This window comes from Rutilus rutilus (genome assembly GCF_951802725.1).
Source record: "Rutilus rutilus genome assembly, chromosome: 18".
Classification (NCBI taxonomy): Eukaryota; Metazoa; Chordata; class Actinopteri; order Cypriniformes; family Leuciscidae; genus Rutilus; species Rutilus rutilus.
In genome coordinates, this window is record NC_140231.1 from 15,687,396 (window position 1) to 15,702,147 (window position 14,752).

Genomic DNA, 14,752 nt, shown 5'->3' on the forward strand with positions numbered 1-14,752 from the left:
CACTAGTTGATGATTTTGTTGGCTGATGTAATTCCACCTGCATTACTCTTAGTGAAGTAACTGGTCATATAATAGTATGGTTATGGGAACAGGTGTGACGTTCCAGTAGAGGTGCTTGGGGAGGGTCTGAGGCTGCAGGTGACTGGTTAATGAATAGTCATGGAGGCCTCATGGGATGAAGCAGCTGTGTCACAAACAGCAGGTGTTGAACAAGCTGCGACATGTGCATGAGGTCTCTGGGGTTAGAAGTGTGTTCTCGTGCACCTCTCGAACCATGGCTGCATGTATGTATGCAGGGTTTTGAGAATATATATTAAAGCAATTACTGAACTTCAAGGGAGATAGAACACTGCACATTTATTGTTTATTTTAATGATGGAAATAAAATAAGATATTTTAATTTCAAAGACCAAGAAGCCAGAATGCCTCAGAGTACATTATATATACAATATATATATCCAGTGGCCCCCAAAAAATATCTTTCACTTAAAAAACATTACTGTTTAAAAGTTTGAGGTCATTGTGAGTTTTGAAAGAAGTCTCTTATGCTCACCAAGATTGCATTTATTTAAAAAAAATACATTAAGTACAGTAATACTACAATTTAAAAGAGGTTTTCTATTTCAATATATTTTAAAATGTCATTTATTATTGTGCTGGCAATTACTCCAGTCTTCAGTGTCACATGATCCTTCAGAAATCATTCTAATATGCTGATTTGCTGCTCAAGAAACATTTCTTATGATCAGTGATGAAAACAGTTGTGCTGCTTAATATTTTTGTGGAAACTTGGAAACTTTTTCCAGGATTCTTTGATGGACAGAAAGTTGTAATATATTTATGTAAAATTATGTCTGTGTAACGTTGCAATTGTTTTTACTGTCACTTTTGATCAATTTAATGCATCATTGCTGACTAAATGTATACATTTCTTAAAAAAAAAAAAAAATCTTACAGACCCCAAACTTTTGAACAGTACTGCAGAACAAGTGAAACAAACTTTAAAGTAAAAGTACTTCCTGGCTGTAAAATGAATATGTTCGTAGATAATGTGATGAACTACACCTGTGTGAACGGACTTCGTTCACTAAAAGTTACTTTTGAGAAAAGCTAAACGCACTATAGCATATATTGTTTTCAAATGTAACCCTAACATTAAGACATTTTCAGTGACAAATGTGTCCAAATACTTTCTGTTGCCACTGTAACAAAGCAACTGAAACAATGCTTTCAAACTAGGTTTATGGCTCTCAGTCACAAGCTAGTTGTTTTGAACTAATCTTAGAAAAACTGATTGCCGTCATTAAGGGCTACTAGTTGAGGGTTCAAATTCTTGAGACCCAAAACCAGTGTCTTGGGAGTCATCGCTGCCGGTTGGAGATGAAGCTTTGTTTCCACTGAAAGTGAAATTCTTCTCTAGCTTTTCCTCAATCCTCTTTGCTAAAAGACTCACTAGGCTTGTCTGGCTCATGTCAAACTTAATGCCCTCATTGACGACTTCAACTACATCCACATTAATATCTTCTGTCGTTCCACTGTTTTCCTCAACCTCTCCATTTTCCTCTGTCTCAGCTTCCTTTAGATCTGATCCTCCTGTTGCCTCATCTGTATTCAATTCCTCTATATTATCTTTGGCTTTCTCTGTCATCGCCTCATCTTCTCTTTTTCCACTGGCCTCGCTCTCTACGTCTGAATGGGACTCTACATCTATGACTGTCTCACTTTTATTCTCTGTATCTGTATTCTTCTCAGCACCCTCCTCCTCCTCCATGCTAATCTCGATGACCTCATCAATTCCTGTCTCACTGCTTTGCTCTTCATTTGACTTCCCGTCTGCCTCTGTGTCAGTGGTCGGTGACTCCTGCACGTCTACAGTCTCTTCACGCTTCTCTTCTACAGTCTCCGCTTGTTCTTCATGGTGTAATGGTGCATAGTGTTCCTCGTGCATAGGAGCAGTCTTTCTCTCGTCGTTGTTGAAGCCCTTGAAGTTGTTTTTGGCTCCGATGATGTACTTCCCCAGGAAAGAAGAGCCTCCTGATGGGTCCGCTTTGGTGCTGTCTGAGTGGTCAAACATGTCCGTGTGAATCTGTTTCATTTCTGAGTGAAGCTGGCTGATCACTTTACTCAGCTCTGTGATCCTGTTCCCAACATCTACAAGAAAGACATTCCAGATCATTTCAGCATTTTCAATGCATGGCCTCAGCAAACTTCCAAAGGGGCCTCAAGATTACTTAAAATAAAACAAAAACCACATTAAAAACTTTCAGAGAGCAGTGTTAATGTGTTTCCTGTTTCGGGGTCATGTCGGAATTACCGTGATTATTAGATTCCAACTTTGTAAATACGTTCACATCTTTGTACGGCTCACATTTACTTTTTGTAAACTGAATCTTTTGAGAGCTTCATACCACCTGACGGCTGCAATATAATGCGTAAATACTCAAAATAGTGGCCGTTTCACCTGTAAAACATAGTTCATTAATTAATCAATCTCCTAATATTTCTGTTTAATAACTATTATTGACTATTCTTAATGTCTTAGTAATGCAAAATGAATATATAAATAAACAAAAGTCATACAATGCAGTTTAACGTAGCTAGCACAGAGTAACTATAATAACTAATGCATAAAGTCCTGCTAAATATGCTAAATAAGTTAAATAAATTTTATTAACAACTGTTTGTCTTATTGTGGTTTTGTCTATCGAGTACCTAAATTACACCGATTCATTTTGCCATTGATAATGTTTACAGAGTCCTGCACAGCAGGAATTTCTTTTTATATTTTATATTATTTAAATATTTTTTCGTTCCCACGACTTACTACTCACGTTTTACAAATTCGTTCCCTCGTTTTAAGTAAATCGTGAGAATGGTATAATAATGAATTACCTTGTTTTACTAAATTGTGGCCATGTTGTAATAATTTGTTCCTTTGTTTTATTTAAATCAAAATGAGGGAGGGAATGAATTCCTAATTTGTGGCCACGATATATATATATATATTTGTTTGCATGTCATGTGCAGGGCTCCGTGTTACCATCGAAACACATAATTCTGAGGGTACGTTTACACGACAACTATGTACTAAAAACAGTAAAGTTGAAAGTTTTCCTGTGCATTTTTTGCGTACAGATGAGTACTATTGTCAAAAAGATCCCTGTTCACATGGATCCACGAAAACATCTAAAAATGCTGTATTATTCATGACAGGCCAGTAGATGGCGATGTCAATTTGTAAAAAAACCTATAAGCTGAAGACGTAACGCGCATGACGTCACGATTTTAACAAATTCACGTTTTTTGTAGTTTACACGGAGACGATTACAGTATCGTTTTCAAAAACTTAGCATTTCTTAGCATTCGAAAAGTTAGCATTTTCGGGCGTCCAAAATGCTGTTGTCATGTAAATGAATAGTCAAAACGCATAAAATGTTTTCCGTTTTTAGTTGAAAATGGCGTCACGTAAACGGCCCCTTAGTCAGTTGTAGTTGGTACTGGGGGGAGGGGCATGCTTATTCTAGAGAGCAATTGATTGGATAAAAAAACTGCATGGCCCTGCGGTCAAGATGAATTAGCAATATTATATTAAGGTGGTACATTAAAAATGTGTGCTAAAAGTACATTTTGACAACTTTTACAAGTACACTAGCTTAGAGATGACCTCACAACTAACAGACTAAACTAATCCGATCCAATGAATTGGGTCTATAACAAAACATGATGACCAGATCAAAAACACCTTGTCTTACCTTTGCGTTTGGCTTCTTCAAACTCTCTCCTGGCAGATTCGATATAGCGCTGAACCAGAGCACGAATGACCTGCTGTCTGTAGGGAATCCGGGTCTCCCCTGAGCCCGAGTCAGGGGGCATCTTCAGTGTTGCATTTCAAACAAAGCAAATGGAAGCATGGGTTTTATTTAACATGCTGCACAGAAATGTATTTTCTAATCTTGAAAGAAAAGAGTACCATAGACGTGAGTGGAGGGTAGTCTTGAGTAGAGTTACAGTTGAAGCAGCAGCAGCAGATCCGTCTGAAAATTCCTCTTAAATATAAAGGGAAAAAACACTAGGATTAAAATGAATATGTTCCCTTTTACGATTTGTTTAAAATAAACACTTAAAAAGTGCCACTTGAAAATAAAATAATGGAATAAAATATCAATTTGTTAAAAATACACACTTAAAAAAGTGCCACTTAAAAATAAAATAGTGGAATAAATGATCAGTTTATTAATTTATCATTTAAAAAATGCAAATCAATCAATCACTTGACTAATAAATAGTGGCATTTAAAAAGCCATTTATTTAATGAATGGTTTAAAAGTTAAATGTAACAATTAATTAATCACTTTTTTTCCCAAATTTGACATACTGTAAATAGCTATGTTTAAATAACGTATATAACGTTATATATAATAATAAATAATACATTAAAAAAAAACTTTTCAAATTAACAAATAGCTGTTGATTTAATTGTTGTATTTTACATGTAGTTAAATATAATAAATCACTTTTTAAAATGATGAATAAATATAAATATTTCAAAGGTTATTTAATGCATTTTATATATTTTTATATAAGTGAAACTAAAAAAATAATACATTAAATCCTTTTAGATGCAACTTTTAAATTTAAGTAAAAAAAATTGTTTTGTCCTTGTGCTGATTCTTTTATTTTATTGTGGAATATAAGTTTATATACATTTTATAAGTGGAACTCCTAGTCCTTAATAATGGAAAAATGAGCAACCTTAAAAGATAGAAAGCGGCCTTTGGAGAGGGGATGATGTTGAAGGGGACAGGCATAGTCAGTCCTTCTCTGAAGTAAGTCAGGTAGAGCTTTGAACGGGCAAATTTCCACTCTACATCAGCATCATCCTACAGGGATGAACAGTTTAAGTCAAACACCAAGCCTGCATTTTTACTGTACACGTTACATCAGGGTCAGTTCCTCCAGTTTACCTCAATTTTCTGAAAAGAGTTGGTGATCATGGCGATGAGCATGTTTAGAAGGACAATGACAATGATCAGGGTGTAGATGCCATAAAGGATTCTGCCAACAAACTCAGCCAAAACAAACTCAGGCATGTCCACATAGGTCTGGTCGGCCATACCAAACATTGTCCAGAAGAGGAAGCTGAAGGTTTCATTTAATCTGTGAATGAAAATGAATGCGGCGTTGTTCCATTTTGAAGATTATCTCAAAATTCTGCTCATTGATTTGATTTCTGCAGCTGCTCAGAACTTGAAGTTCATGCAAGGTGCTTTCAAAGCTATAAACAAGTATTCCTCTAGTAAAGTTAATAGAACCTTCATTCAATTATCTGGTATTATTAACTTATTAGCAAAATGTTCTAAGAACATATTTTTGTTAGCTGGGAAATACCTTCCAAGATTAGGGGAGATGATAAATGGGACATAGACATTGTTGATGCCACACAGGAAGGCGGTTCCAATGATCACCAAAATGAACATAAATCTGGAGAGAAAAAGAAGCATCTTGAACAAAGAGCACCAGAATGTGCTTCTCAAGATACTATTACCGTATTCTTTATAATCAACATGACAAGGTCTTGTCGCAGCTGAATACCTCATCATGTCGTCAATCATCTTTCCAATGGAGATCTGCAGGGTACCTAGAGACTCGTGTGCTGGCAGGATGTAGGCCAAGCGAGTGAAACTCAGCATGCTGGTCACTGCAAACAGCACCTCAGCGATGAACTGGGGATCCTCCTGATGCCACTCATCACGCACTGTAAAGCCACAAATACGTTACTGCAGTAGGCCAGTCAGAGGCCAATATTGTAAGCTAAATTGTGATGCTTAATAAAGTATTTTCTCTCACAAGTGTTGCTGAAGTAGACACACTCCTGGTTGTCGGGTAACTGGCAGAGGAAGTGGACCTTGAGCATGATGACCACTCTCAGGGCGAATGAAGCCAGGTACATGCTGAGAACCATCACATCCAGACAGTTCCACCAGTCCAGGAAGTAAGACCTCAAGCCCTCGATCCAAACCTCCTTACACTCGAACCAGAAAAAACCTGTTTTAAATGATTAATGATTACTAAATTGTTGTTTTATAATGTTTCACGTGTAATGCTCAAAAAATGACCCTGCAGCAATATAAATGCAGAACTATATTTACAAGTGAGTGTACACATCTTAATCAAAATGGTTTTCAAATATACAGTATATCAAATAGAAAAATATTATTTACAACCTGAACTAACCTTGACTTAAAGGGATAATTCACCCAAAAATGTAAATTCGGTCATTAATTACTCACCCTCATGTCGTTCCATACCTGTAAGACTTTCGTTCATCTTTGAAACACAAATGAAGATCTTTTTATGAATTTCTGTCCCTCCATTGACAGTCTATGCAACTACCACTTTCACACTTCAAAAGGTTCATTAAGAGATCGTAAAGAAAATTTGAAAGATAAACCGCTTGATTCATATGGATTAGTTTTAAGATATCTAGGCTGTCAATGGAGGGACAGAAAGCTCTCAGATTTCATTAAAAATATCTTCATTTGTGTTTCGAAGACGAACGAAAGTCTTACGGGTTTGGAACGGCATGAGGGCGAGTAATTAATGACCGAATTTACATTTTTGGGTGAACTATCCCTTTAAAAAGATTTAATGATCTTGTCAATAATCATTTTCTTTTATGATTGTTTTCCTGCATGTTTCTGCTTGATGGTTGGACCGTATGACTTTGATTTGGAGGACACAGTTTAACAAATATTAATAACCAGCTTTATTCAAATCTTTTTTTCCTTAGAAATACAGTAAAAATAAAATATCATGCCTAATACTTTTAATAGTTTAATTTTTTTTTCAATTACACTTTTTTTCATTATGATATCAAAACAGTTGTATCACTCTTACATTTTTTTACTTTATGCAAATGTTTGTGTTTTTTGCACAGTCTGGTATACTTATGAATGTTAGTGTATACTCATAGTTTTTATGCTATTCAGGTATATGTTTTTTTTTTTTTTTTTTTTAGTTAACTTTATTGGATGTAATGTGGTAAAAAAAAAAAAAAAAAGTAAATAGAGTCAGGTGTGCTATTGTCTGTCTCTGTATTTTTTCTAAGAAATGTTCTACTGTAATGTGTGCGAGCTCTTCTCCTTGTTGAACTGTGATGTTTTTTGAGCTTACACACCATAGTCATTTTTATCTACAAACTTTTTCAGTATTTGGCACAGACGTTCAACGGCCTTTCGGCTGGTTTCGCTGTTTTTGAATACAGAAATTTCAACTATGAGCATATGCTTATCATCATTGTATATATACATTGCATTTTATTGTATTTTTTAATACATTTTGTATAAATGTTTTGTAAACATTTCATGTGTAATGCTCAAAAATGAAGTTGAAGATCTTGCATAAAAATGAATCTAGTACTGTATTCCAATCAATTTCTCATAAGCATTTTTCGAGAAGTGTGTTTCCTGGGACCTACCAACCACCCAGACCATGTGGAAAGAGCTGTGCAGGATGGTGTGCTGACGAGAGGCAAAGCTGTCCCGATACACCTCCATGGCAATGGATTCCCCCAGTAGCGTGATCAGGAACCACATATATGAAGCCGAATGGAGGAGGAATTTAATCACTGGGATCTTTATAGTCTTCCCCATCTGAGAAGACAAACGTTAGACCACAACATGGTTTACATTTTAGTCGAAAAAGCCTGTTAGAATAGTCCTGTGATGGACTAGCCATCTGTCCAGGGTGTTTCCCTGCCTTCGGCCCGAGACGCTGGGATAGAATCCAGCATCCTAGTGACCCTGTAGGACAAGCGTTTTGGAGAATGGATGGATGGATAGATGGAAGTCTCTTCACTATATTGCATTTACTCAATAAAACTAGGTAACAATTTCTCAGTTTGTTTGGATAGATTTGATCCCATTTGTTGAGTAACAACTACCTAAATCTAACAGCTATGACACACTTAAAGAAATTAGGTTAAGTCTACCTAACATTTGTCAATACATAACACAATTAATTACTTATAACTTTTGGTTGTTATTTTACATTTAAAATAGCCTTTGTTGCTAGCACAACAACAACATTTGCAACAAACAATAACTACAGCTATTACTCATTGTGTGGATCAACGTACGCTATTAATTCCTGTAGCCACTGACAACCTAACCACCCAATCTACTCTTCAGTACAAAGCTAACCACAAAAACCAACATAACAGAAACTCTTCTAAATGAAACTGGACATTAAACACTAACAGGTCTTTCACTACTCAAAAACACATAAAAAAACACTTAAGTTGTGTCCCAAATGACGCACTATACACTTTGCACGTATACACTATGCACTTATACACCATGTACTTATGCACTATGTACTTAATCATGTAGTGTATTAATTCTATAAGGTTATTTTGTCATTCAACATTAGCATGAAGTGTCTAACATTACACACTCCGTTTTTTTGGTTAATTAAAGGTCCCATTGCATGGATTATTTTATTATTTTAGAATGTTTCCTGGGGTGACCCAACGCATTCTCATCCTAGGGCGTCATATACTGACGCTTTTGACATTTCGTCTACATCCAACGCACATGGCACCCTTTAGCGTCAATATGAGACGCAGATAGCTTTGTTCGGTTATGGGTAGGTTTAGGTCTGGGGTAGGGTTAGGGTTAGACAGCTAGGAGGCGCCTTCTGGCCCATATCTATCTGCGTCTCATATTGACGCTAAAGGGTGCCATGTGCGTTGGATGTAGACGAAATGTCAAAAGCGTCAGTATATGACGCCTTGGGATGAGAACGGGCTGGGTGCCCTTATAATGTTAGTTTGTTTTTTAGATCAAAAGTTGTTAGAATTTAGAAATAAAAGGCATATTTCGTAGCCTGATTTTATCCTCTGATTTGAACACTCTGTTTGAAGGGGCGTGTCTGCTGTGAGATTTCAGTGTAAACGCCCACTGCTGTGATTGGCTGACATGCTTGCATATGAAATATTTAGCATTACATGTGGAACTCTCTCGAAAACTTTTACTATTACAGCTATTAAACGTTTTTACTATTACAGCTATCGGGATTAACGAATCGTGAGAAGTTTTTGAAGTATTTAGATCTATTCCCATCACATAAAAGGTTGCAGTGATAAACATTGAGCAGATGACAGCCTATTGATCGCGTGAATGAAGATCTTATCATTGCAACGCAGTTTCTGCACTCTCACTAATGATTTCACCAATGCAAACATGAGGTAAGTACAGTAAGAGCTTTGTTGTGCAGCTTAAAGGGTTAGTTTAAAGAAATGTAAAGAAATGTAAATGTAAATGTAAATGTAAAGAAGTGTATTAAAGACATCGTTAATATAGTCCAAGTGACTCCAGTGGCTCAATCTTAAGTTTATAAAGCGACGAGAATACTTTTTGTGCGCAAAAACAAAAAAAATAACGACTTTATTCCACTATTCATTTCATTCTCTCTCTGTGCCTCGAGTTAGTTTACGTAGTGTTTTTGCGTAGCGCGTCTGTGTTGCACATCACCACACATCACACACATGACCAGCATCGCCCAATAGTGAGCCTACGTGGTGACGTGCAACACAGACGCGCTGCGCAAAAACACTACGTAAACTAACTCGAGGCAGAGAGAGAATGAAATGAATAGTGGAATAAAGTCGTTATTTTTTTTGTTTTTGCGCACAAAAAGTATTCTCGTCGCTTTATAAACTTAAGATTGAGCCACTGGAGTCACTTGGACTATATTAACGATGTCTTTAATACATTTTCTGGGCCAGCAAGTTATAGGGCCCTATTTTAACGATCTGAAACGCAAGTGTCAAAGCGCAAAGCGCAAGAAACTTTGTGGGCGGGTCTCGGCGCTGTTGCTATTTTCCCGGCGGGATAAATGACTCTTGCGCCGGGCGCAAATCTAAAAGGGGTTGGTCTGAAGTAGCTTCATTATTCAAAGGTGTGGTTTGGGCGTAACGTGAAATAAACCAATCAGAGCATCATCTCACATTCCCTTTAAGAGCAGACGCACTTTTTCCTTGGCGTATTGCTATTATAACGGCGGATTTGCCAGGCGCACGCCAGGAGCGGTTCACAGCCGAGGAGACCGACGCTCTCGTCACGGCCGTAAAAGAGAGAGAAGTGACATTGGGGATGGAGAAACACACCCAAATTAGCTTCGGTTAAACAGGCATATAATAATGTGGGTAAATGTGTAAGCTAGATGTATGCTTTTATAATAAATTATTATATTTATAATAAATTGTCTATCTATCTATCGATCTATCTATCGTTTGTAATAATATGATTTGCAAAAATGAAAACTGCTGCTTCTGTGTAGATTATAGAATCAAAGTGTATGCGCGTTGTGCACGCTATACATTATGGTCAAGCATGCGCCCTTAAAATAGCATAATGAACAACGCGCAACGCGCCACTGACTTTAGACTAGGTTTTTTCTGGCCAGTGGCGCAATTGTTTTATGGAACAGTAAAATAGCACCAGGGAACGTTTGCGCCGGAACACGCCTCCTTTTTTGCGTTGAACCGCCCAGGGAGCGCAAGTTCATTCCCTAGTTTAGCGACGTGCTTCTGTGGAGGGAAAAGCGCGCTTTGCGCGGGTGCAAAATAGGAATGAAACATGCGTCGGTGTACAAAGTCAATTGCATGCAAGATATTGCAATTGGGTGCAAGATAGGGCCCAAAGTGTCCATAAGCCTGTGGAGGAGTGAGACAGCTCTCAGATTTAATCAAAAATATCTTAATTTGTGTTCCGAAGATGAACGAAAGTCTTACGGGGTTGGAACAACATGAGGGTGAGTATACTCACTGACAGAATTTTCATTTTTGGGTGAACTAACCCTTTAACACCGTCATTGATTTCATAACGAGTTTTGGCAAGTGTCCAGAAAAACTCTCACTCTGTGATTGACAGCTTGGGCGATTGGAAAGGGATTGTTTTTTGATCGCTTTCTGTATATATTAATCACAGTTTAAGTACGATTATTTTCATCCTACTAAGAGAAACGACGTGAAGTTGATCGTTTAGTCACTGGCTTGATTTACTGATGCATAAACAGTATTGAACAACTTTGAGAGAAAGATTATCTGTCTGAACTTGAACAATTACACATCAGAAATTCACATAACCCACTGGTTCTTCAGAGGCTCGGATGAAGGAACTAAAAAAATACTTTTGTGTTCATTTGTACATCCAAACACTGAGCAACTGCCATGCTTCGCTCGTTTGCAAGCCATGATGTCTCTCGAGGAAAAACCAATATCGCGCTCTCGCAGCTCATTTTCTCATGGGCGGGCCAAATTCTCTTTGCGGGCAAAGAAGAGAAAGGGGAGGTAACCTTTCCCCTTATGACGACATAAGGGGAAGATTTCTAGATTCGCCCGTCTGAGCTTCCATTTTCTCAAAAATACCCAGGGCTTGGTTTACACCCATCAAAACGTCTAGCCACTGGGGGACCATAGGCAAGCTAGGAAAACTCATATTAAGTTTAAAAAACCTCATAAAGTGACATTTTCATGCAATGGGACCTTTAAGTGCATTATCCGGGTATTTAAAGTGCACTTTTCCTTTTCGGAAGTTTCTGAGTGAACACACTCCTCGCACTATTTATACTACAAAACTGCATAGAATGCTGCATAAGTACGTGAATTGGGTTGCACCTTTATTTTCAACATTTACTTTCTGATCCAGCCATATTCAAAACATGCTGGAAGCAAAAAATCCACTGCCCAGTTTCAGCTAATGCTACAAAAAAGATTTAGGTAGTCCGAACTCAAAAAATTCAGTAAACTTCAATTTTTCATATTTAAGTAGATTTGACACAAATACATTTAGTGGAAACCAAATGCTTTAACTCATTTTAGATATGTAAATTTAACAAGCAGCAAAAATAATATTTTATTAGAATATTTCAATATTTGGCAAACCTTTGACTTTGGTGCGATCCAGTAGATTAGGCAAAGGATAGGCATGGTCAGGAAGATACCCAAAGACACCAGAAGCTTCCATGCCGTTCTGCTGCCCCTCCAACCTGAAAGGTTCCCACACCAGATGGAGGAGAGTACCTGCTGGCAGATGGGGTGGGCTACAAACTGTAGAACAAACAAGAAGCCGATGGTTAGCCAAATACATGGATAAATATCAATGCTGACGTTTTTTTCTTGCTCAGAGGTGTTAAAGCTCCTACTTGTTTTTGATTGTAGTTGACGGCAAGCCTCAAGCGAGCAAGGTTTGGAATGCCCTCCTCAAAGGCCTGCTGGTCCAGCTCGTCCTCGCTGTCCTCATCCTGATTCCCACAGCTGTTCAGGACGGTGGTGACCTCGCTTTGGTTCCGGCACATTCCAAGCAGCTCCACTGTAAATTCCTGGCACACCTGCTCGAGGCTAAGATACTGAGGCTGTATGAAGCAAAGGCCAGGTGAAAGGTGAAAAATATCCCATTGTACAAATACAAGAGTGACCACTATAAAGAAAATGAAAATCTTTCAAGACACAGGTACTAATTTCTTAGAAATGTATTCTTTGTATTCATATTGGTTTCATATGGTTTTGAAAAACGTTTATATAATTTTCAAGAGAAAGTTAAAAAGTAATAACTTTAAGAATGTCATTACAAGCCTGCATTTATTTGATTAAAAAAAAATCTGAAAAGAACAGTAATATTGTGAAATATTATTACAATTTAAAATATATATATTAAAGAGGCTTCTTTTTTCATTATGATATCAGGGCAGTTGTATCACCTTAACATTTTTAGACTTTATTCTACTTAAAAAAATATCAAAATCAATTTTAATACAGACAATGCTGATCATCAAAGTTCTTTTTTTTTATGTATATTTTAATAAATGAATGGAAATGAGAGTCACATTATTGATCAGATTATGGAATGTTTTATATAATATATTCTAATTTCAATTTGTAAATATTATCCATGTAGGATTTATCAACTTCTACTACAATGAAAAATATCTAAAAACCTCCTGGAAAAACACGAGCCCTGCTTTACTCAACCTTAAACTCAGGTTCCTTCATGGACAGCTTGCGGAGATCCCGGCTGAGTCGGAAGGCGCTGAGCATGGCATCTTCAGCGGTGATGGACAGGTAAGCACGGCTGGCAATACCTCTGTAGGTGTTGATACGGGACAACGAGAACTTGAGCAAATCGTATTGCCGTCCATTACTGCACTCCAGACATGCGCATGAGATTTTATGAGGCCAAGGAATTTCGTGACCTTTCTGATTGAGCATTGCTACAATTTCATACAGATCCTTCTGACAGGCCAGAGTCAATGGTGTCACTCCAGGGGCAAACTGGGAATCATCAATGGAGTGGTCAAAAATGGCCATGGCGAAAGAACGCACATCCATCTTGTTTCCCTTCTCTAGATCCAGCCGGTCCAGGAGGCGCTTGACCACACGAGGTTGGTTGGTGTCCACGGCCACCAGAAGAGCTTCGTGAATCTGCCGGAAGTCAAACTTGATCCCTTGGAGAAGGGTGTCCATGGTGTCCTCATTGCCCAGTCGGATGGACAAGTTCAGCGCTTCTCTCCATAGCCTGTCCTCGGAGTCGTCCAGCTGACGGATGATGCCGTCACCCGTCTTCAGCAGCGAAGACACCATGTTTATGTTCCTCTCTCGGATGGCGCCGAGGAGTTCTGGAGGGAAGCGAAACTTCTTGTTCACAATCTCGCGCCATTGTTCTGGCTATTCAAAGGGGAGATAAAAAAAAACATTTTAATACATGGCAACGCGATCTGTCAAAACTGAAATACGAGATCACTTTTTTAGGATTTCAAAAAAAGGTGTACAAACAAAGAAATATTTAATATTCTCTACGATTTTGAGGTTGCTAATAAAATAAGCAAATTTGTCACTTTTCTATAATAGAATTTGCAATATAATGGGATAATTTTAATAAATTAGAAAAATGTAAAATAGTATTTTTCCAGTGTATATAGATATACATACACAAACTCATTCAAACTGCTGTTTATATTTTGTATATATATAAAACAGTCTTTAAAACAGAAATAAAATGAGCAGATAGTCACATAACCTAAACTTCTATATAACAGATACAATTTCCAAAGACTTTGACACATGCTTACTGAATAAATTCAGAAATTATTTCTCACAATGAACAATTTTTTATTTCTTACCGTGAGGTTTTCCATCTTCAGACACACCTGGGAAATAAATATTACAGTGGCCTTGTATCACCGGATGTCTCACATGTCCATCGTATATCAAAAAAACAAACAAAGCAGCTTCAAAAGCCAGATAGTAACGCTGTTTTATGAGGCTCTAATTCTGATCTGAAGAGAGTGATTAAGTTCACTGGTTTGCCACCACTGAGGAGTCAACACACGGCTGAATGATTTCATTGTGAACGAACCAAATAACAGGTATAATTCCCCGAAGGACACGGCCAATTAAAAATGCAACTGTAACACTATGTTGCATCCCATTAGAGCTCACTAAGGACTTCTAAATTTCCACTCCGACATCAGTACACTTCCTCCTTTCAACACCTCTGGAAACATCAGGGCTCAACAATAAGGATGGCCCCATGACACAGGGTCAGTGTGAGAGAGTATCAGGACTGCTATTTGAAAATTAATTAGAGAAATTATTGTAATATAAATCGTTATTTTCTTTTATTGTAAAGTAGATTTTCACACAAACAATCTGTATTGTAAAAAAAGTGCTTTATAAATAAAGGTTACTTGA

General features: G+C 37.4%; 1 protein-coding gene across 1 annotated transcript; it reads right to left on the reverse strand.

Annotated features, from left to right (window-relative positions):
* Window positions 1–44: 44 nt before the first annotated feature.
* Window positions 45–14,196, reverse strand: trpc2b (transient receptor potential cation channel subfamily C member 2b; the record flags this gene model as incomplete). The annotated part of the gene is made up of 13 exons (XM_084388002.1): window positions 45–2,151; window positions 3,753–3,873; window positions 3,971–4,046; window positions 4,753–4,880; window positions 4,965–5,157; window positions 5,389–5,481; window positions 5,593–5,755; window positions 5,848–6,045; window positions 7,478–7,652; window positions 11,948–12,112; window positions 12,208–12,417; window positions 13,034–13,726; window positions 14,182–14,196. 13 exons carry the CDS (start codon window positions 14,194–14,196, stop codon window positions 1,304–1,306), a joined length of 3,078 nt encoding a protein of 1,025 aa, XP_084244128.1. The 3' UTR covers window positions 45–1,303.
* Window positions 14,197–14,752: the final 556 nt, after the last annotated feature.